General features: G+C 40.0%; 2 protein-coding genes across 2 annotated transcripts; one reads left to right on the top strand and one right to left on the bottom strand.

The window, feature by feature from the left end:
* Positions 1 to 135: 135 nt before the first annotated feature.
* Positions 136 to 8,856, bottom strand: smndc1 (survival motor neuron domain containing 1). The gene is made up of 6 exons (XM_030069862.1): positions 8,699 to 8,856; positions 8,175 to 8,294; positions 7,901 to 8,043; positions 6,482 to 6,643; positions 6,047 to 6,200; positions 136 to 965 (listed from the first exon to the last, which is right to left on the bottom strand). Exons 2-6 carry the CDS (start codon positions 8,292 to 8,294, stop codon positions 828 to 830), a joined length of 717 nt encoding a protein of 238 aa, XP_029925722.1. The 5' UTR covers positions 8,699 to 8,856; the 3' UTR covers positions 136 to 827.
* A 1,878-nt stretch (positions 8,857 to 10,734) lies between these two features.
* On the top strand, positions 10,735 to 12,141 carry LOC115372178 (alpha-2A adrenergic receptor-like). The gene has a single exon (XM_030069859.1). The coding sequence runs from the start codon at positions 10,840 to 10,842 to the stop codon at positions 12,139 to 12,141; it is 1,302 nt and encodes a 433-aa protein (XP_029925719.1). The 5' UTR covers positions 10,735 to 10,839.
* Positions 12,142 to 23,619: the final 11,478 nt, after the last annotated feature.

The raw sequence follows: 23,619 nt of genomic DNA, 5'->3' as shown, positions 1-23,619 counted from the left end.
AATACTAGCATTGACATGTTGCTCATGATATGAAATTACTGCCAATGGGACAAGCCTTTACTGCCACCTATTGGAACAACAACTTCATGATGGAAAAATAAACACTTCAAAATGAAACAGAAGCAACAACCAAAAAAATCTGAAAACAAAACTGACATTTATTTCACTGCTATATATACAAAATGAAATGTAAATTCAGCCTTTTGATATCTGCTTTTAAATCACCATTATTACTACACAGACATCAAAAGAACTGGTCAACATTTAAAATCCAAGTCAGCCTGCAAAATCTTGACTCAAATTTAAACACAAACAGGATAATTTTGTATAGTTGTACAAATTTTTGCAAGTATTTGGTTTCCATGGCATCCAAATACATACGTCTTAACCTATAACTATCCAAAACACCATTTCCTGTTACATAACAGGTGCCCTGGTTCCACTGCAGGGAAAATATCTTCTGTTTGGAATTTCGTTTTTCTACTACATACTATATAAGAAAACTACATCAATAATTCAACCAATGGTGTGCAAGCGTTTACTTTCAAAGCTTGTTTACTTTAGAAACTTTAAAGATAATTCTGGTATTTTTCCACCTGGGTCATATCTTTCCACCTTTTGGAATCCAAATGACTAATAGGGATTAAAAAAAAAAAAAAATCAAAAATCAAAAATTTCTGTCCCCATCAGTAATTTGGACATCAAAAGGTGGGAAAATTGGGCACAAGTTGAAAAATCTGAGAATTATCCTTTAATTCATGTATAAACACAATGGAAAGCACTGTTACATATAGTATACAGCAGGGTTATTTACAGGGTATATCAGGTCATTGTGGCATTAGATGTCTGACATTGTATTTTGATGTGTCGTTGTACTGGGTCATAGGCTTGTCTGCAATACCACATGTTCCCACTCCCACCTTCCCATTTACACTCTCTGGAGATGCAAATATGCTCCTCTTCACCTGCAAAACAGAGCAAAAATTTCAAGATTAATAGGTAACAAGAATCCAAAATAAATTTGAGGTTACATGTCTGTTGCCAAGTATGTACTATAATACTTAATCACCAACAGCAAATAGTTCATTTCAATGAATGGACTGTGACCTGTTGAACAAATGGTCCTCCAGACCCACAGCACACTGCATTATGCAACATCAGGAAGCATGACAAACAATCAGCCATTTACCTTGCTGGCTTAAATCTTGCTGATGTCTTTTGACATATCTAGAATTTTGAAGCCAATATCACAATCAAACCGTTAAAGTGGTGTAGTGCTCTTTACTCTAGAAAGCAAACTAGTGAGCAGCTTCAACATCAGCTGGAGCCCTACGAAAGCTACGGTTTTAGGTGGGTCTGACAACATGGTTACCATACTCACTAGGACATAAAAGTCAAGGACTTCTCAACAGCTGTCAAGGTCTTAGTTGGTTAAATTCAAGGAGCCAACAATACCATGTTTTGAGGACAATATGGCAGCGATCAAAACTAGATACCACAGAGGCTTTTTTAACGTGTTTTTCTCAAGTCAAGAGGACCTGGTGAAATATTTCATTTTAAACAAGCACTTCTCCACTTTCCCTCATAATGGGAGTTGTTGATATAAAGCATACTGATAAATTAGGGTGCTATACTCTTATGAAAAAATTAAGTATTTGAGGCCATCCCTCCTCTATTTTATTTTTCTAATATCTACACCATTTAAATGATTTTCAAGGTCTGCATGAGCCCAGTTCTGACTTTAAGATGAAACTGCATCTGATCACTTACACAGATGGCAAGGCAGCAAAACAGCTCGTTATTAAGTTACTGACAGTCCATGGTGAGATAACCAAGATGTACCGCAATAATTTACTGTGGTGAAAACAGTAAAAATGTACAGTTTCTGTGCAGGGTCTCTTTAGTAGCTAGCATCTATCACATGGTCCCCACTGTGATAGATACTAGCTACTAAAGAGACACAGCAGTGACTTCACTCATAAAATGGAGCTTAACTTAATAAAACTACCCCATATAGTGATGGAACATTGCGGTGGTATATCAATGGTCAAGACAGCAACACATTCACTTGCAAGAATATTTTGAAGATGAGCAAATTTACGTTAAGTGTGCTCTGCAGTGTAAATTACAGACATACTTCCTTTTTGCATTTATTTGGTCAACATAGGAAGCAGAAGACCTTGTCACTTAGGGCTGTGCGATATGACCTCAATTTCATATCCCGATAATGATATTTATCACGATATAGCACTTTTTTTTAGTAAATTTGTTCTGACATTTTCAGTTATATACTTGACAAATAAAAAGGTATTTAATAATTGTTTGCTTTTATTTGGAACCTTGGTGCAAATTTTCAATCCAACAGTAAATGCTGGCACATCTTTTCCCAGGCAACAATAGCGCTGTGAATGCACCATATGGAGCGACACTTCTTCAATCAGTTAGCTAGGCCATTTGCTTTTCTGTCACAATGCCACCACAGCTACACCGCAGGTGTGTGTGGCTCCTGCAGAGGCCGCTGCCGAGGTTTCCTGCACCTCAACATAACTGTAACTGCACGCAGGGTGATGCAAGACTACTTAGGTTCATTAGACTTTTTTGTGCAACCTCCATGTTTTGTGCTGGATGTTGAATACATTATGATGCCAGTTTTCATGTCTCATCAACCAGCTACAACGAATGAGGACTGCAAATCTGTTTTGATGTTGCCAGCTCATCCACAAATTCTACAGACTGCAAGGAGTCGCTGAATTCCTAGTGAGAAATAAATCAAAATATTGCTTCGCAATCGCGGATGGAATCGCGGAATTAAACAAATAAAACGGAATCTATTTTTAAACACGGAATATGGCCGAATTTGACATAATTTGAATGAAATGCTGAGCCTGAAGAAGCCACCAGCGAAACGCGTTGCTCTGTACTTAAATAAAAGATCCTCATGACACAGTCCAGTGTGCGGTATGTTTCCACTATATGTGGTTCTCTCTCCTAGTTTGTTCCTTCGCCACACTACCGGCACCTCGACTGTCGCTGTGTACGGGCATTTTCCTATTTTTTGAATGAAATGCTTTTAGGATGCGTTTTTGTGTGGAATAGGAACGTACAATCACGTGCAAATTGCCAATTATGCAAATTAGGTGATGACGTCATTTGGCGACTTCTAGCGACTTTTAGGACAGCCAATAGCTACTTTCCTTAGTGAGAAGTTGGCAACACTGCTCCAGTCGTTTCACCTGCCCCTCCCGCTTCAAAACAATGAAAGCATGGCGAAGCGGCTGTAAAAGTTTCAGACTTCATCGGCGAAAAAGTTAAGAAACTTGACACTAACCCCTCAGTACAGAGCCGAGCAGTTCCCAGGTGACTTTTATGTGTCAGGTGAATTGTTGTTTTGCAAATTCTGCCAACATTCTGTTAACTGGAGGCGTAAGAATACATGCGATGACCACCTGTTGTCCAAAAGCCATGTGGAAAAACAAGGAGAAGTACAACAATAACAATAGCAAGGCTACCACGTCTCTGCAGAGGTCCATTATCTCTGCTACTTTCAAGTCATCGGACTCAAGAAAAGAGTTTGAGGATTTTGTGGCTATGTGTGCGGAGGCTGACATCGCCTTGGAAAAGATGACAAAACTGCGCCCGTTTCTAAAGAAGTACTGCAGACAGGGAGGAGCCCTACCTGAAAATGTTAGCAGCCTTCGCCAAGTTCACCTGCCCCAAGTGTTTGAGCAACATACACTATATTACCAAAAGTATTCGTTCACCTGCCTTTACTCATACTATGAACTGAAGTGCCATCCCATTCCTAACCCATAGAGTTCAATATGATGTCGGTCCACCTTTTGCAGCTATTACAGCTTCAACTCTTCTGGGAAGACTGTCCACAAGGTTGAGGAGAGTGTTTATAGGAATTTTTGACCATTCTTCCAAAAGCGCATTGGTGAGGTCACACACTGATGTTGGTCGAGAAGGCCTGGCTCTCAGTCTCCGCTCTAATTCATCCCAAAGGTGTTCTATCGGGTTCAGGTCAGGACTCTGTGCAGGCCAGTCAAGTTCATCCACACCAGACTCTGTCATCCATGTCTTTATGGACCTTGCTTTGTGCACTGGTGCACAGTCATGTTGGAAGAGGAAGGGGCCCGCTCCAAACTGTTCCCACAAGGTTGGGAGCATGGAATTGTCCAAAATGTTTTGGTATCCTGAAGCATTCAAAGTTCCTTTCACTGGAACTAAGGGGCCAAGCCCAGCTCCTGAAAAACAACCCCACACCATAATTCCTCCTCCACCAAATTTCACAGTCGGCACAATGCAGTCTGAAATGTACCGTTCTCCTGGCCACCTCCAAACCCAGACTCGTCCATCAGATTGCCAGATGGAAAAGCGTGATTCATCACTCCAGAGAACGCGTCTCCACTGCTCTAGAGGCCAGTGGCGGCGTGCTTTACACCATTGCATCCGACGCTTTGCATTGCACTTGGTGATGTGTGGCTTGGCTGCAGCTGCTCGGCCATGGAAACCCATTCCATGAAGCTCTCTGCGTACTGTACTTGGGCTAATCTGAAGGTCACATGAAGTTTGTAGCTCTGTAGCAATTGACTGTGCAGAAAGTCGGCGACCTCTTTGCACTATGCGCTTCAGCATCCGCTGACCCCTCTCCGTCACTTTACGTGGCCTACCACTTCGTGGCTGAGTTGCTGTTGTTCCCAAACGCTTCCATTTTGTTATAATAGAGCTGACAGTTGACTGTGGAATATTTAGGAGCGAGGAAATTTCACGACTGGATTTGTTGCACAGGTGGCATCCTATGACAGTTCCACGCTGGAATTCACTGAGCTCCTGAGAGCGGCCCATTCTTTCACAAATGTCTTGTTTCACAGTCTGCATGCCTGAGTGCTTGATTTTATACACCTGTGGCCAGGCCAAGTGATTAGGACACCTGATTCTGATCATTTGAATGGGTGAGCGAATACTTTTGGTAATATAGTGTATCTCCTCTGTGCTAAAAAAGATCTGTGGTAAAAAAAAAAAAAAAAAAAAAAAAAAGTACTCCGTCGTTGTGGATGATACCACTGATGCAAGAGACTGCAGTGTCCTAAACATCGTCATTGGTAAGTTAATATGAATTTAATAGCCTGTACATACAATGGTCAGCACTCGGTTAACAATTTTTTAAGTTAAATGTGTGCATGCATTGACCCAATATCGCCCCTCAGGAGAAATAACTCCTGATGCATCCTCTTGTCATTTTTTGTTCAATCATTAATAACATATCATTTTCACCTTTTATCGCTATAACAACATAATTATTAAATAAATTAAGTGTTGTTTATTTGTTACCTCAATAAATTTAAAGTAGTTTCTATTTCATTTGTGTGCATTTTAGTCATTAACATTTTAATCATTTACATTAAAAACACACTCTTTTTTTGGTAGCAAAATAAGTGAAAAAGGTAAAAAACTGAATTCCCAGAAATTAAAACGGAAAAAACGGAATTTCCAAAAATTAAAATGGAAAAAAACAGAATTTAGGAAAAAATAACGGATTTTATAGGGCCCCATTTTTGTCTCAGTAGACACAACCATGACTTCTGCTTCATTAGCGCAGTTGATAAAATGATACTGCTGTCAGTGTTTAGTGATCGGTGAAGTGCGACACTCACACCATGTTATGCACAGCGTAGCTTTGGCAACACTTCCACACAGGATTTACATTACGCTGTGTTATTATGTATGTTATGCAGTTAGTTTATGTTGTCTATGCTCATGTGTGTAGTGCATAGCACCATAGCACAATATATATTCATATCACACAGCCCTAATGTCACTTGAACATGTGACTTTGTGACCAGTATTTTTTCCAGTTGCCTCAAGACTTTCTGCTAGGCCTGCATCAGGCCCAAGTCAGAGTCATTGCTTGCACTAACTTTTATCTGAAGTCCACATATCAAACCAGGTGTACCCTTGCTCCACTGGATTTGCACCATGTGCAAGGACGTTGCCAATACTATTCTCAAATAAGCTTCAGTGTATGAAGAACCAAAACTGGTACCTGTCCTTTCTTGTTCTTTGAGTAGGCTTTGTTGTTAAACTGTTGCCACTTTGACTTTTGGTCTTCCCTCTCCTGCTCCAACTCCTTCATCCTTTGCACCTTCTTCTGGGCTTTCTTCTTCTTGTACTCCCTCTGCTCTGCTATCTGCTCTTTCCTAGAAAGACAGAAGGACAAGGAATTAGGTCATTCAAATCCAGTCCACAGTGTACGTGACAACTACACCCTGAGATTATATCAGTAATTCTACCATAGAGTGTAACATTGTGGATGAAAGAATGAGAGCAGTAACAAAGCACTATAACCATGAACACAAGTATGCATTTTAAGTATTTGATAGTAGCTTACCTTGTCATACTGAAGCTGTCACTGTGATGCAATGTATGAGTAAAAACAGTGAAGTTAAGAGTTCTCACATTGAGGACCCTCTGTTTGTACCTGGATTTTGGCTTTCCAATTCCATCGTCATCCCGACGTTTCCCCTCTTCCACCTGTTTGAGGTTCTGCAGCGGGAGCACCTCAGCATTTCCGTAACCACTGAAGGTAATGGCTGCTGTCCCGTTCTCTCCGTCTATCTCCTCAATTTCAGCCTCATACAACCTGCCAAAGAATCACGTCTGTAAGCAGGTGAGTACAGGTCAAAGACTCAGCCCTACTTAAGAAAAACTTTAGACTTAAGTTAATGTGAAATATTAACTACAATAGAATTTGTTTACATTGTAATCTCTGCTCAAGGAATTCACACACTTGAAGTGAGCCAGTGAGCTTGCAAGCCAGTATATATCAGGCAACACAAATAACTGGACAACTAGCTGCCTGCACTGCAACCTCATCAGGGATAGATACTTTTCTGCAGAAAAAAAAAATCTACATTGAAACAGTAATATACATCTCAAATCAAATGTAGTTCTGTTTGGTCTCTTGCATTTTTCCCCAATACATGAAATATTAACAATATTGCAAATATATTAAACTACAGTATTCCTGTACAATGTGACAAAGATAATTATTGAGTCAGTGCCCTCACATCAAAGAGAACTCATTAACCTTCAATCTTATATTGATATCCACTCAAAAACCAACCAACCAAACAAAAACACTCAGTTTATCATGGCACTGCTGTTTGGACAATACAGATGCATCTCAGTTTAGGAAAGAAGAGGAGAGAGGGGATGACATGCAGCAAATGGCTTAGCCCTGAATCGACCCAGCACTGCTGTGGTAAGGACTTCACCTTGATAAATGGTACACACCCTGCCACCGGGACACTCCAGCTTTTTCAAACCTATCCTGTAATCATGTGCATTCTCAACAAGGGTACCTAGACTACATGATGTGATGAAACTATAAAACTTGTAGGGCAACATATTTTTGAGGGATTATTTCCTGTAGATGATGCTTGCCAATAAGACCAGACACACAACTCCACCTTCATGTTTACTGAGATGGAGTATTTAGCCTGGACAACTTTAAAGTGTGTAGACTTAATGTAGTAAAAAATTGAACAATAATAAGAATAATAAGAAAAGCTTCCCCTGAAAAACACGGATATCTCAATCTACACTGACTTTGTACAGACACCTGAAATAAAGTAAAGAAGGCAGCCTGGACAAATGACACAACAAAACAAAACCACAGGAACATATGATTTTGTAAATATCAAACACATCAATCATCCAAGTTTATTTTGAGACTAGGCCAGTACTTACTGGGGCGTGATGTGCAACTAACCCATGAACAGAGTCAGGTCTGTAGCAGGCCCGTCTTAATTAAATCAGCAACAGATCAAGCTGCTAAAACTATAGTGTAGGCTGTTGCGTGTAGTGCTTTCAATGACAAGAGGCTGGTGACACTCACTGTCCATCCTGGCTCCACACAGCCATACAACTGTCCCCCACTTTCCAGTTGTGCTTCAGAGGAGCTGCATCTGAGCTGTTAGCATTAGAAGCACCATCGGAGGGCTGAGAGTTCAGGAGGTCTTTCGTCAACTCGATGACTTCCTGCGGGGGACACAAAACCAAGAGAGGGGGGGTCAGATGTTCACAGACAACACGCTCCGCAAGTGGTGTGACTTAAACCTGCCGTGATTACAATTGTTAAGAGTCACACACACACACACACACACACACACCTGTAAATCTTTCTGTAGTTTCAGAAGGTCTTCGTTTTCTGTGTCGGTGGATAAGGCAGCTTCCACTTGTTGTAGCTGGGCTTTGTAGCTGCTCAGTTGTTTCACCAGGTCGTCTGACATCTGCACGACGACAAACACAGAATAACTGTTTGGCTATCTTGTTAGCTGACAAACTTGACTAGCCTTAGTTATTGTGGCTAACCAACAGTTTACGACTACGGCACACATGGCGAAAGAGTTAAGCGAAAGACACGGTGCTTATTGTGGCGAAGGTTTGACTATTTAACCATAAAGCACTTGGGACTAAATAAAACACAAAATAAAACATTTAGCAGATACTTTCTTAGATTTAGCTTAGAATAGTTAGGGGGAAACGCTCGCAACAGCGTTGGGCCCTCTCCCGTCGACGTTGCTAACGTTCCCCTGACGTTCGACGGCTAACGCTAGCTAAAAGCGACGCAGCGCTTCTACAACTACACAACTAATTTCGCTCAAAAACAACCGCGGTGAATGTATAATCTTACCTTTGTGTGGTTATATTTGACCGATAAATACAGTAAACATTCAGGTCCTAACTCAATTATTTCCCAAAATGACTGCTCCACACACAAACAACAAAACGGTCGTCTTCAACAGCAACAGCCAACCGGAAGCCAGTAAGGAGCTAATCCCTTCTCGCGATAACACGGGTATATCGGCTTCACTCGTCCAAAATGGCCATAAGACAGACATCTGACTTGTAAACACTACCCGGGGACACAAGCTGATTCTTGTCGGTGTACGCACAAGGCAGCAGAAATACTCATAAATACTTTAAACCACGAATTGTGCTCGTTGATCCATCACATCACATCATCACATAACAAAATCCATGCCTATAATTAGCATTAATAATTAATTATTTGCTAGCTATAGATTTAGACGGGCATTGCAGTGCACCTCCGAGGTACAAAACAAAATTGACACTCTTCCAACAGCTGTGTTGTTGTCGGCCCTCTAGAAAATTAAAATGCAAATTTGTTCTCTCTCTTAAAAAAAAAAAAAAAAAAAAAAAATGGTTGTCGTCCCACAAATCGCCGGCAGATGGCCCTGCATCCTAACCACCAGGAACTGTGTGTGTGTGTGTGTGTGTGTGTGTGTGTGTGTGTGTGTGTGTGTGTGTGTGTGTGTGAGAGAGAGAGAGAGAGAGAGAGAGAAAGCAGACGTGAACTGCATCCCACATGGGCTTGCCATAGCACCTCATACACTCAAGTATGTAATGTATCAGTAGAGAGAGCAGCCACAGACACAACAGCTGGAAAGGTAAGAAAAATTTAGAGTAGAAGACATGGAGTCATGATGTTCACCCAAAGTATAAAGGATAGCTGATCTTACAGTTTAAGACATACTTGCAGCATAAAGTGTAATCTAGTGTGCAAAGTGAGCATATGTGACTTTATCTTGTGCAGGGCATCAGATCCACAGCATGTAGGCAGGCTGTCCCATCAGTTTTGCAGTGCAAGTTCTTTGTACTATATATAATAATATATAATAATCATTTGTGTTTACATATTCATAATGAAAAAAATGGGACAACTATTAAAGATACAATTCAAAATGATATAAAATCCTAACAGTATATGATGTCAAACTGTATGTATTGGAACTGCATGCTGGCTTGTTTGTGATGAAACTGCTTCTTCAGATAAAGAAAGCAATATTGATTGGTCAAACGATACTGTGAAATGGAAAACACTAGTTAAACTAAATGTAAACAGTTGTTTTCCCCGTGTTACATATTGCCTCAGGCATGAGATACCACAACAAATGTCCTTGCCTTCCACACAAGTCAACCCATTTTAATCAATAGACGTGAATTTAGTCTCAAATGATAGACAGCCCTGACCTGCACATATATGCAGGAACAAAATTTATCAGCACAGATAGTCTCTTATCATGGAAGAAAACATTCGTATAGCTGAAATTTTGGCATGGCAATATAATGACCAATCCCCTCAACAACTAGCTCTTATCTCTGGAGATTCACACATTATTTTAGATATTTTTCTTTGATATTATTTCTCAACAATTTGTGTAATCCGAACTAGAACTATAAAACTATAAAGCAGGGACTTAATCCACTGTAATACAATACAGCTATTACTTCTATATATCAAAAATATTGTTAATATAATTATCTGCCTATGGTCTCAAGCTGTGTGAGAGACAGTAAATTGCTTCTGACTCTCCAGTAGCAGATGAACTCCGCCCATTACCGTTCTCACTGATATAGTGGAGCCAGCATCACAGATCCTCCGAGTCAGATCAAGCCCATATAAAAGACGAACTCCCCACTTCAGCCACAACAGAGGAACAGATCGACCAGAGGATACAAGGGGCATCTTTCCTGTAGAGGTCAAGTCTGCTCTCTGACAAGTCTTACAAGGGACCTTTTGGCGAGTTTTTAATCTAAAAGGTTGGTGGATGAAGAATATTTTTCCAGAATATACAAACATGTGATGTTTGAATCTGGGAATAAATGAACATATATTGTTGTTTTTTGCTGGTGATTTTGCCTAGTGAGGGATTTTTTTCTGACTGAGGAACAAAAGACAAACTTCTTCAAACAATGTCTTCTAGCAAGCAAAATAAAAAGGCACCTCATTCTGTTATGCTTCGTTCTTGAATGGATCAAATTTATGGGCTGCTGGTAAACACAGGCTCCAGCCACTCCAAACAAAGTGTCGCTCAGCCCATATCAGGGACGCCACAGATCATCCTGATGGGTTGTGATAACTTAACCAGCGGAAATGGGACTTTGCCGAGCAGGCACCCTTATGCCGTGCAGACATCTGTGCCTCTAACAATACTGGTGGGTATTCTTATCCTACTGACTGTGTTCGGCAACGTCCTGGTGGTGATTGCAGTGACAACTTGTCGAGCCCTCAGAGCACCACAGAACTTGTTTTTAGTCTCACTGGCATGTGCAGACATCCTGGTAGCCACTTTGGTAATGCCATTCTCTTTGGCTAATGAACTGATGGGCTACTGGTACTTTGGTAAAGTGTGGTGTGAGATCTACCTGGCCTTGGATGTACTTTTCTGCACCTCATCCATCGTGCACCTGTGTGCCATAAGCCTCGACAGATATTGGTCCATCACTCAGGCCATTGAGTACAACCTGAGAAGAACACCACGCAGGATTAAATGCATCGTGCTCATAGTTTGGGTGCTGGCAGCCATCATTTCATTCCCGCCACTTATCACAATGGAAAAGGAAGGAGATAAGCAGGACGGTCCCAAATGTGAAATTAATGGAGAGAAATGGTACATCATATTCTCCAGCACTGCCTCTTTCTTTGCCCCCTGCGTCATCATGATTCTGGTGTATGTTAGGATCTATCAGGTTGCCAAGAAGAGAACCAGAGCCCTGCCAGGTGACAGGCGAATGGAAAAAGGCACGCCAGGTGACAAGCAGCATGGATTGGACCCCCCGGAGAGGCAAGATGGAGACGGAAAGGAGGGTGGAGCGGGGGAGGGTGAAGACGTCAACGGGGTAGACGTGGAGGAAGAGTGCTCCTCGTCTGATGGGAATGAAACCACCCTGTGTTCAGTAAAGAAGAAGAGGGGTATAAAAAAGACCAAAGTGACTCAGGTGAAGCCTGGAGAAAGTTCCCCAAAGGGAGACGCGCAGGCCTCTGTGAAAATGAGCAGGTGGAAAGGCAGGCAGAACAGAGAGAAGCGCTTCACGTTTGTTCTGGCTGTGGTCATGGGAGTGTTTGTTCTCTGCTGGTTCCCCTTTTTCTTCACATACACACTCACTGCTTTATGTGAGTCCTGCTGTGTCCCAAAGACATTGTTCAAAATGTTTTTCTGGTTTGGTTACTGCAACAGCTCACTAAATCCAGTGATATACACTATATTCAATAACGACTTCAGGAGGTCTTTCAAAAAGATCCTCTGCAAATTTGACAGAGGAGGTTTATAAATGAGATTTTTTTTTGTAAACATTTAAGAAAAGCCTCCATTTATCCCTGCAATAGTGCCTGCATAGTCATTTACATTACAAGTCTTCTTGAATATATTCCTTTGCCTATGAATGTAAATAGTACCTTAAAAGACTTGGCGAAATATCTCATTAATATTTGAAATATGTCAACCATTGCACATATAGCTTCTTTTTATTTCTATATCAGCACTGGGTTGTTTTATGATATTATCATTCGGAAAATATTGAGCGTGCACAGTTTGTTTAACAGCTAGTATTACATCAACCCTACATGTTATCTATAATGTACCAAACTTAGAGTTTACAGATTCACATTCTGATATTGGGACTTTTTACAGGTGAAGCTTTTTCTATGTACTTTTTTTTTTTTTTAAAGATTTTTTTTTTTTTTTTTTTTGTATTTCTTATTTATTCTTTGATAGTGTCAGTGGATACAGCAGGTGTCAGTAGGTGACACATACACACTGTATAAGGTGAGCTACTTGGGCACAGCCATGTGCTTTGTAAGTGTTTATACTTCATCAGGGATTAGGATCATCTTTTTTTTGGTATTATAATACATGCTTTAAAGCCAATGTTGAATTTGATTGTAGGGTTTAAACGGGAAAGACAGTGAGACAGATGACTTAAGGCTGCTGCCCATTTCTTTTGAGCAAAATGTGGCAGTAAAAACAATCATGTTGGGAATAAAAAAGCAGATATTAAAGGCTCAAACCACACAGTTATTTACCATGTGAAAGTGTTACAAAAGGCCTCCAACAACCAAATTATGATAGCAATACTTGTGACTGCAGATACATGGTGTGTTGGTGTGTGTGTGTGATGAAGTGGTGAGGGGGAAGATAATGGTCCAATATACTGGCTTTTTTTTTTATAGAGCAAACAGAATACCCATGATGGAAAATGTGTCATCATCCCAGTGTCACACTCTCACAGACACTCTCACGCTACTGACCTGTGTGCACACTCTGGATTATGGGAAAAGGGGCAGCTATCACATCTTTTGTACATGTATTTGTTGCTATGTGTGAGACTAGTTTGATAACAAAGAATATTTTGAATTGCAGTCAAAATTGGAGTCTTTTAAATATTAATTTTCTGATATACTGTAATACTAGAAAGTATGTTGATGACGGCAACAAGAAATTTGCAGGGGATGGCATGCAATATGTGATAGCTGGATTCAAAAATTATATCCTAGGTCAATGGTTTGAGCCTGATTTAGGGATAATACATTCATCTTGTGTCCATCTTGTTTTCTGGTGCTCATTTTGAAATATACAAATACTGCATCCACTGAAATGTCAACATCTCACAAACAAAGAGCTTAAGATGGCCATTAATTTCATTAATATTCCAAATTGAGTTGTATATTAATGGCAGTTAGTCTGCAAGAGAAATGAAATGGTACAATGGTGCACCTTAGTTTGAAATTTTCCCTCTTACTTGCTCGTTGGTATAAAAACACATCTAAGAAAAGAGTGTGAGAGCAGACAATGGCAAAAAACACATATTTCATAGCTTTGTACACTAGGAAGGAAGTACTTGGTGACAATAAATTGCGCACATACACTCACACACACACACACACACACACACACATACACAATCTACTATCCCCCCACCACCCACTAGCCCCTTTTCTCATAACAAGCATGTGAGAGCAAGACAATTATATGAAAAGAAAATTATGCCTTGGAGGTAATGGTGGCACAACAAAACTGAGTGCAGTTTACCATGAATTATACCGGTTCACTTGGAGATATCATTAAATCCTTCCCTGAAGTCAAACAGAAATCATACAGCAATACAAGTGTGAGCGTCCCTTGCAAATTACAGCCATGTTAATATCCACACGATCTTGTCAATGTGCTGTGCTCCCACAATGGGTCTTTAATCAATGTTCCCATCCTCCCCTCCTTTTTAACATTCCAGCTTACTTTTTGATGAATTGCTCAAGTTTACTTTATTGACCTTTTCATCAAATTGCATTTCGGAACATTTTTCAGCCACCCTGGAATGCAGTTAAGCACTGTTCATAGTCGCTTAAACCCATTTCCAGGAATCCCTACTCCTATCTAATAATGGAATAATACCCATGACTTTCTTCCTGGGACTCTGGTGTTTTGAGATTCTTGTGGTATACATGCTTGGGTTCACCCATGTCTCCCAGACTTAAAATACAACATCTATTACTCACCACAAATGGTAAACTATAGACCCATTACTGATAGAGTTCCCACGAAGAATGTGACACGTGAAATATTGATGTTGTAGCCTAAAAAAAGTCACTGACTGTTAGAAAACAAATGTTATTTGTTATTCTGTGTGACAAAGACTTCATGTGAGACAAGTGTATTTCCACAAGGTTGTTTTATAATAGTATGGTTTTATTAGTGCACCAATATCCACAGTTGCTATTGATATGTTTGAATATTATAGAAGCGGGAGGGACTCTATTAAAATACTCATGTCATGAAAAATGTGTGGTGGCAACTATAACAACATTTAATAAATGATCATTTTCCTTACCAAATAATGTTCCCACTTGTTTACTGATGAACTGATTGCCATACAATAAAATAAAACTCTCAGTCAGTACAATTTTGACAGAAGTTTTCAATATTTAAATACTGAGGAACTTGAGATTGGGTAACATTTTGTTTTTCTAGGAAATACTTGAAATATTTCAACATCATGCCGTGTAATGTGGGTTATAGCATGCTTCCTCTCTCTCATCCCTACGTCAGTGTTAATTTAAATGACTGACACTCAAAATAACCACCTTTTAAATTAATTGTTGAGTCACAATAACATATTTGATAGAGTCTGATAAAAATGTTTGAGCAGCTACACTGTACACCTACATTGCAATTGTAAAGCACAAAATGCAATATAGAGATTGACTGCCAAAATGTCATAGCACTCACTAAACAAAAATAAAGGAAGCTTTAAAAGTCACACATTTATCAAAGTTGGACATGGTAATATCTTGTTATTAGTTTGTTAAATGTAAATCATTAAAGGTTTGATGACACAATTGTTGAAAGTGAAATGTTTGGTGTCTTGTGTACATATAATTTCTGGGTGGCACGAATTTAATATTCTTATAACTCATTCTACATCACTGTACATTCTTGTTGACTACAAATTGTGTGACTACTGCTCATCTCAAAGTCCACACACACACACACACACACACACACACACCCTCTTCTGCTGTCTACTGGCACCACAATCAATGATTTATTTGCCACTCTAAAGGTCATCTTATAGCATCACAATTTATGTCTGTGACACCGCAGCTTATAAAACGATGCTTTATAAGCTGCTCCTGGCAGGGATTCCCACAACTTTCACAGTCAGCCTTCTCCATTTCCTCCTAATTCTTCTCACCTATAACACCCAGTGCTTTCTGAAGCTCCGACTCCTGTATCTCAAACAGGCAACGAGAAAAGACTGCATCCCAGAAATACCAATGTCACGGCGGGATCACGCCAAGACTCAGACAAATGAGTTTAAATTACAGCCAGTGATAAATAGAGTGATTTTTAATTGAATGGTGGAGTCATTTATTAAGCTCTGTGCAATGTGGGTGTGTCATACTTCCTCTCTGTTGAACTGATAAGGATGCAAGTTAATCAAATTACATTCTGAGGAAAGTAGGCAGCAGAAGGATGCAGTTTAATTTGCTGAATGTGATGTCACACTCATTCTCTTCTCTCTCACCGTTGCATATACAATTGAAATTTATAATGAAGTAGTCTATTTTAAACTCCAGTTTCTAAATGCATGAACCATTAAAAATGTGCATAAATATTTAAGTACCATCTTTCAAGCTATCTAAGTATCACTGTGCAAGATGCCAGCAATTTTTTCCAACATGTAAAAATCCTTAAATGGCCTGTCGTATCAGTGAAAGAACTAAAAATGTGGTTAGTGACAGATTGCCTTAAACTGGTGCTTTAAGTTGACATCTGAGATCTCTCAATGAGTGTGAACAGCATCTGGATGACGAAATCCTGCTAGGATCTTGCTCATCACAAAAACAAAACATGCCTCTCTGAGAGGGGCTCATGACTCCACTGGGAATTGAGAAAGCCAGGGAGCGGGAAGGATGTGGAATTAAGCAAGGATAAAACCCATCAACAAATGGTAGGTCATGCTCTGGGAACAGCCGGCGTAGTCTTTGCTCATTCATGTCTTCATTCAATCATATTTTACCTACTTTTTCCCATGAAAATCCTAAATAAAATGAAACACTGCTTAAATTATTTATAGTCTCATTTTTTCTGTTTAGAGAAAGCTTAATCTAAAATAATAATAATAAAACCACCAGGTTAAGCTGATACAAGTACATGTCAAAATGGCACAGAATTACCCACTGGACATGGACCTTCAGTGCACAACCAAAAACACTGAACATCAAACAACGAGGCACTTCCTTCTGCTGTGTTGAGAACTTTTAAAATATTAGCCCATACTGCCCTGATCTAATTCCTTCAAGAGTTTTATTTTATTCAGTCAGTATAACAAGGTTATTCCTTTGCAAGCAAATGAGGTGCCAAGACTTTTTTTCCCGGGCTGCACTCAATCTGTCTGTATTCATCCTAAGTGCATTAAAATGCATCTCTAAAGTTATAATTTATAAACAACAAAATGTTTTAAAGGATATTCTGAAGTACTCTGACCCTAGAGCATGTCTTGTATGAACAGATGCATCTGTGCGTGCACGCGTGTGTGTAAGACAGAGAGAGATGGCAAGAGAGCGAGGTGGGATAGGGGTGAGAGGTTAGCGGGTGAGCCACTGTAAATATTCCCATGACCGGGATAATGCAAGACTTGCTTGTGACTTGTTAAAATGAGAAATTATAGGGATCGTGTGTGATGATGTCAGTGATGCTCAGCTTTAGACAGAGAAAAGAAGATCGACACTGCACCAGTGAGTTCCTACTAGTTTGAAACCACTAATTTCCCTCATTAATCATCATCAGACGCAGAGACACTCTTCCTTGGTTGAAACTTGACTCACAAGTTCCATCTCCAGCAAGGCTTTCTGTCCTCTGCAGCAGATCCTCACTGATACCAAACAAAGCTCTGGCAAATCTCCCACTCTGACCACCATAATTCTTCCTTAGCCATCCTGTTCTGTCTGTGCTATCGATCGGATTCAATTCCAGACTTCTCTGCACTAGCTTCTCCGCTGTAACCCCCCGCCCCTTGCCTCCGTGCTCCAGAAACATGTCTACCTTTCCTGCTCAGACTTTCCTCATCACCTTCACAACTACACACACACACATGCACACACCCTCACACACGCGAGCTCCCTATCATTGCTGTAGTTTATCACTGTCCTCAGCAGCCAGCTGCGATGGACCACAATTCATCCCTCAGTATGCTGTCAATTAACACACACAGCAAGGTGTATCACACTATCGACTGAAAATTACCTCTCCATGGCCTCTCTGCTGCTCCTTCTCACCCTCGCCATGTACTGTGAGCTTGTCAACAATGTCTTTCTTTTATCTCCTTTTGACAGGTTCACAGGTTCAGTGAAGCAAATCCAAGAGGAACTGTGCAGCTGATTAATCAAATTGATTTCAAGTAAAAACTGAAATCATAAGCCACAATATTGCTGAGTTATTGATGTGCAACCATGACTAATATAGTGGATTTTGACTTTGTGTTCATTTTTGATATGATGTTAATGTACTTCTGTGACTGCCTTGTACAGTAAATGTAAAGGTAAAGGTTAGATAAAAATAAAATAATAAAGACGTACACGTGTGAATTAATTTATTTTAATGATTCAAACATTCGCTGAAAATGTTGAGCATCAATTTCATCTCACATTAATGATAAATTACACCTATCATCATCTCCAGTATTTAAATTATTATGACAAAGAGGGAGAGACAGTTCTTTTGTGTCCCGTGAAGCAAAGACCTTTTACATCCTTACATCTTTTATATTATTAATGTGAGGAATCACTGTTCCTATTATCAGAAACTTCTGTGTGAAAAGGTACTCTATTGATGCTCTTACTGACATAGACCTAAAGCAAAATATGAAAATCACCTAAAAGCAGCATTTAGCCAAGATTATTCTGATGCTCTAAACAATAAACAACTCTCCATCAATGCTCAAGACTCTACTATCTAAATAAACAAAGAGCAAAACAGGCAGTCAAAACAATCCAGCTGAGAGAATCATTCTGCATTACCTTAAATGGAAGTTTCATTATGCATCAAGCTATGCATTTTGGTTGTGTTTTTGTTATTGCATCAACAAGTTAACAAGACCACCCTGCTTTATTTCAAAATGTAATTTAATAACTGTAATTAAACACATCATTTTACCATTTCAGCAAGCGATGGAGCCCCATTGTTTTCACCATGATGTAGTAACGATGACAGGGAGTTATGTGCAGGTGAGCTGACGGTTCTTGTCACGATTACTGACTTGGCACACGTGTTATGTCAGATTATGCGTGTTTGCTTGTACATCTTGAGAAAATAACATCAACTCAGATGCTTCATCAACAAAGTGGTGCTCAAAATGAAAAATAAGCAAACAAAGACAACATCCTGAATTTTACTAGTGCAAAAAAACCAAGCCAGTAGGACCCTGAAGGACAGGGGAGGGCAGAAATAAAGAGGGAGCAGCATCGCTATAATCTGTTGAGCAAGTTGTCATGGTTGCAATGTTGGGGACTTGTAGAAACTTGTAGAAATATATTGGAAGTATTATATTTGGAAGTACTATATTTGAAGTGTTACACACCCTCTAGATATGCACATTATTTTGAATATGTTAAGAAACCTCCAATTTGAATTTTCTTGCAGTATTTTGTAAGTGATGTGGATAAGCCCCAAACGTGTAGATACTTGCTGCAAACATACCTTCTCCACCGTACCGTGCCCACTGCAATAGTTTTTGTGCTCAGTATAATTTGTTAGATTCAATATGTGTTTTAATTGCTCCTTTGTTGATAAGCTGTGCAATTAATTTCCTATATCTTTGTTATTTTCCAGTCATGGCTCTTTATGGTTCCTGCTGTAAAAATAATTCCATGGCTGACTGTCTGCCATTAGTGGACATTATCATAAGAATGTTTTTGCCTGACGAGCTTTCCGTCAGTGAAAAGGAGGTCAGACGTTATGGCTTCCTGAGCAGTGGCACTACAAATGAATTAAATGCGCTTACATGATCCCCAAGCCCCTTACATGATGAATGATATAACTTATTAAGAAATCGGCCAAAAAGGTGTGATGCATGTTTCTCACTTTGATTTTTCAGTTGAGATAATGTTAGACTATCAGGTGGGTCAAGCCATGCATTATGGTAATTGTAGTTACCCAGCGTCTTAAAAGGTTCTGCGCCATTGATCAGCAAATTTAGTGTTATTGACAAGTGAATAAATTAAAAGATGACAGGCTACATGGGGGAAAAAACAGATACCTCTGACAGGGAAATATAGCGTGTAAGGCTGGAGGAATGGTTTGTGGAAAATTTATATAGAGCAAGAAAAGTATGTTCCAAACCACAATGTATACTCCAGAATGCATTGAGAGACCACTTGACAACTACATTGCTTGCAGAGCATTTCATTTTTCCCATTCAGTCAGCATTGGGAGAGTGTATTGCAGCATATGGAGCTAAAGCGTCTGGCAGAGCATTCAGAGGGCTCGGCTAAATCATATATTGACAGATCATAGTGTGCGAACAAGCGACTGAATGAGGGGATAAGGAGAGAACTTCTGACAGTGGAGTCACTTGAATTTAAAAGAGCTGCAGATATGCTGTAGAAAATGCTTCTAGGGATGCTGTACGACTACAGTCTGGAGTGAAAGCAGCTGTAAACTGTTGTGGCAAGAAAGACTGAACAGATGCTGCAGACAGAGCAGTTTCTACTAACAAGAATAGAATAGGATATACTGACAAACTCGAGAACTTCAGTAAAGGGGATCTGGCTAAGGCTCACAAACAGACTAAGGCTGGTAGGATTCACAGTTCATTGATGCATCTAGATGTACTGGGCTTAAGATGGGTCTACGTCGATTCAGACTGCCTGTATTGGTACAAAGCTGGAAGTGGATCACAGAATAATCGGTGCGGCACTTTGCCTGTTGAAACATTCCCATATCACATGCAAAGGCTGTGTTGTATTTTTGGCATCAACTAACTGCTGTTGTGACTTTCACATTATGTGGGTGTGTCTCCTAACCCTAACCTCCTCTCCAATTTGGGAGAGTGAGGGACACCATCTGCAGGTTCAAGCATGGAAAAGGTAGCATCAAAATGGATACATGGTCAGATTCTATTACCACTTTTAATGTGAAACAGAGTATCACTGTATCTCACTACAAAAATACTTAATAAACAGTTTTACAGTATTGTTTATTGATTCTCATTTATAGTTATTGACAAATGAGATTCCTCATTCCTCAAAAGATGTTAACACGATGGTAATGTTGCTTTCTCTCTGTCTCCGTTTTGTTCCATGAAATAAAATAATTCAAAAACTACTTGTGAATTTTATTCATCCATTTATGCATGGCTCTGGGTGTGGCAGGGAAACGCCCTGGACAGGTCGCCAGCTGTCTTGACACGCTTTAGTTGTAGACTACTACTACCTCTATGTCATTCTCTTCCCAGGGTAAGAATTCAAATGTCCATTTCCTTTGAGAATTGCTGGAAGCTGTCTCTGTGTGTCTTTTTGTATGACAACCAGACGACAACATAACATAAGTCCACACTTCTTCATCCACTGGCAGCATGGACAGTACAGAAGCTGATCATCCGGGAACCAGACAGCTGATATCACATTCAAACAAAGTAAGCAGATAATATGGATTTCCCATTTGCACAGCAAAATATAGCCAACGCCAAGTACAATTGGTCCATACACAGTAATAGGTACTTACACAGAAGGAGAATCTATTTACATTGATCTTGATCTTTTAAGATACAGTGGTTTGTTCAACATGAAAGCGAAAACATCATGGGATGGATGGCAAAATCCAAACAGCCTGTGAAGCTGTAAGGTATAGTATTAGCATTGCAGAGGTACGACAATGATCATATTTGTATTATAATTTTGCACTCCACATGATATACAATCAATAATGCCAAAAAATGGCCAAAATACTCATCCTAGATGTATGTTTAGAAAGAAAGACATTCAAAAACATATCTCAAATATTGAGCCAATCATTTACCCTTGCCTATGTTGTGTGTTATTGTGTTTTTTTTTAAACCTCTGGTACGACAGTTTCATGATTTAACATGAATTTAAGACCTCTTGCTTCTGCTGACAAAAGGTGCTCTATGGGCAGTTTTCCACACAAATTACTCAGGTAAAGTAGCCCCAGGCATTATGTTTCAAGGAACTAACAGGTTGCTTCGGCCCATTGCTGTCTGCATTTCCACTACAGTCTAAAGATCCATGAAGATCATGCAAATCAGTCTGCTGACATATGAAAAAGCAACAGCTGTTTTGCACATCGTCTTTTATAGTTGTGAAGCTTCAAGCCACTGAAACTGTTTAAACAGCCTCTGACACCTCTGACACAGTGTTTTTCTCTGTGAGCAGTGTCCTGCCTATTGGAGAAGAGCTGGCTCCTCCGGCCGCTGTTGCTGTGGTGTGGTATCTGTGAACATACTATTTTCTTGTCACGTCCTGCTCGCTGCACTGAGCAGCAGCAGCAAATGTGAGTGTCTCTTACATGGTCTGGTGTTGTACAAGCTCACACTTCACAAGAACACCCTCAAAGTTCAGTTCACGCAGACCGAAATGGACTAGTTCACATTCATAGTTCACGATTTTGAATTTTTAAGTAAGTTCACAGCCCTAAAAATGAACCAGTTCACGTTCATGTTATCCTTTTTATTTTAAAATGAGCCGATCTGATTGATTCCTCCAATCATCTAATCTGCAACACCATAGGCAGTGACACAGACAGAGATGCGGTAAGCATGGAGTTAAACAACAGATTCAACATTCTGACTGATTTCCACATAACCTAAATTTAAGTCAATAAAGACTAAATGGTTGTTTCACTCACCATTTATTGTCACTGCCTGCTGTTATTTAGTGTAATCCATTTGTTTATTCCACCATCCACCATAGAACAAAATAATCCCAACAGGTTAACAAACTTTGCACTTATCTCGGCCCCCTTTTAAAATGCCATCCTCCTCTACTTCATGGTTGTAAACCTGCCAATCACTCTGTCTTTGTCAATGTTTACATGTCCCACTCCACACACAGCAAAATCAGGCTGGATAGTAGTCTGGTCTCATCCATGCGTGAAGCAAACAGCTCTTAATGAGCCTCAGACGGCTGAAACTTCGTTTAGCCCTGGTGCTGCTGATGGGAACGGTTTTGCAAATTCCATGGAGAATGGTGGGTATGCTTGCATGTCATTTTCAATGAGGAATGGACTGCATTGGTGGTAAGATCCATGGCTAACTAAGAAAACAATGCCAGTTGTTTGCCTTGGCCTCAGGTGCCATAAAACCTGTTTGAGTGCCATTAACTCTCTCCAGAGCATCGTTAACTCTTGTTCATTCGTTGCAAAAAGAGCCGTTCAGTTTGCCGTTCATCAGAAATATAAGCACGTTCAATAAAAAGCATTCTTTCAGTGAGTTCATACACACCATTGACTTGATCAGTAATAAGTGGTGCCAATGGGGGTGGGGTGTTTTTGGTGAACGGACAAACACAATTGAATTTAGCACTGTGTGTGTGTGTGTGTGTGTGGAAAGGAAGAGAGAGAGAGAGAGAATGAGGAGGAGAAATGCATTGTGCCTAGCCAACAGCAAAGCCTAACTTTTAATGTTATCAGACAAAGAGAAATGTCCTCTCTTTGTCCTGAACTGGCCCTAAATCGATACTAGAGTACTTCCTTGTTTTTGAATGAAGTGGTGCACAGCAATACAAGTTGAAGCAGTTACACTGGGTGAGTTTGACCAGTCAGCAACGATCACCCCCAAAGTTCTTAGGCTTTTAGAAAGTCCTACCACCCGAGCAGGGCCTTTTTTGTGGTAAAAAGAAAAAAAAAAGTCCCCAGAGCTAAATTTAGACCCTGGTCCCCACAGTCGAAATGCAAACAGTTCCTCAAAAGGCTCCTAGTCCCTGGGGAAAGTTCCTGCGGTTGAAAAGGAGCTCATGCATGGGGTGTTCCACCATGGTCATCCATTGTAACGATGAAGCTACTGCTGGTAGCAGTCATTTGTTGTCTGAGTGGATGATTGTGTGCTCTGTCTCTGACTAATATTGTTGGAGTTAGTATTTCATATGAACTTAATCCACTCTTTGATGGTGGATCTTTCTCTAAGACCGTTTGCATTTGGCCATGTTTTACTTGATTAATTCCTTCTCTTGGTCTCAGCCGATGCAAAACAGGATAAGACTTTCTTCTGCATGGGAGATGACATCTCTGATAAGGGCAG

This window comes from Myripristis murdjan, chromosome 15 (genome assembly GCF_902150065.1).
Source record: "Myripristis murdjan chromosome 15, fMyrMur1.1, whole genome shotgun sequence".
NCBI classification, from domain to species: domain Eukaryota; kingdom Metazoa; phylum Chordata; class Actinopteri; order Holocentriformes; family Holocentridae; genus Myripristis; species Myripristis murdjan.
This window is presented reverse-complemented; position numbering and strand designations above follow the sequence as displayed.

Excerpts from the sequence above, each read along its gene's own strand:
- smndc1 (XM_030069862.1), bottom strand. The coding sequence starts at position 8,294 with ATGTCAGACGACCTGGTGAAACAACTGAGCAGCTACAAAGCCCAGCTA. Across the intron at positions 6,201-6,481 it reads ATTGGAAAGCCAAAATCCAG|GAAAGAGCAGATAGCAGAGC; the intron begins GTACAAACAGAG and ends CTGTCTTTCTAG. Across the intron at positions 966-6,046 it reads CAAAGAACAAGAAAGGACAG|GTGAAGAGGAGCATATTTGC; the intron begins GTACCAGTTTTG and ends TCTGTTTTGCAG.
- LOC115372178 (XM_030069859.1), top strand. The coding sequence starts at position 10,840 with ATGGATCAAATTTATGGGCTGCTGGTAAACACAGGCTCCAGCCACTCC.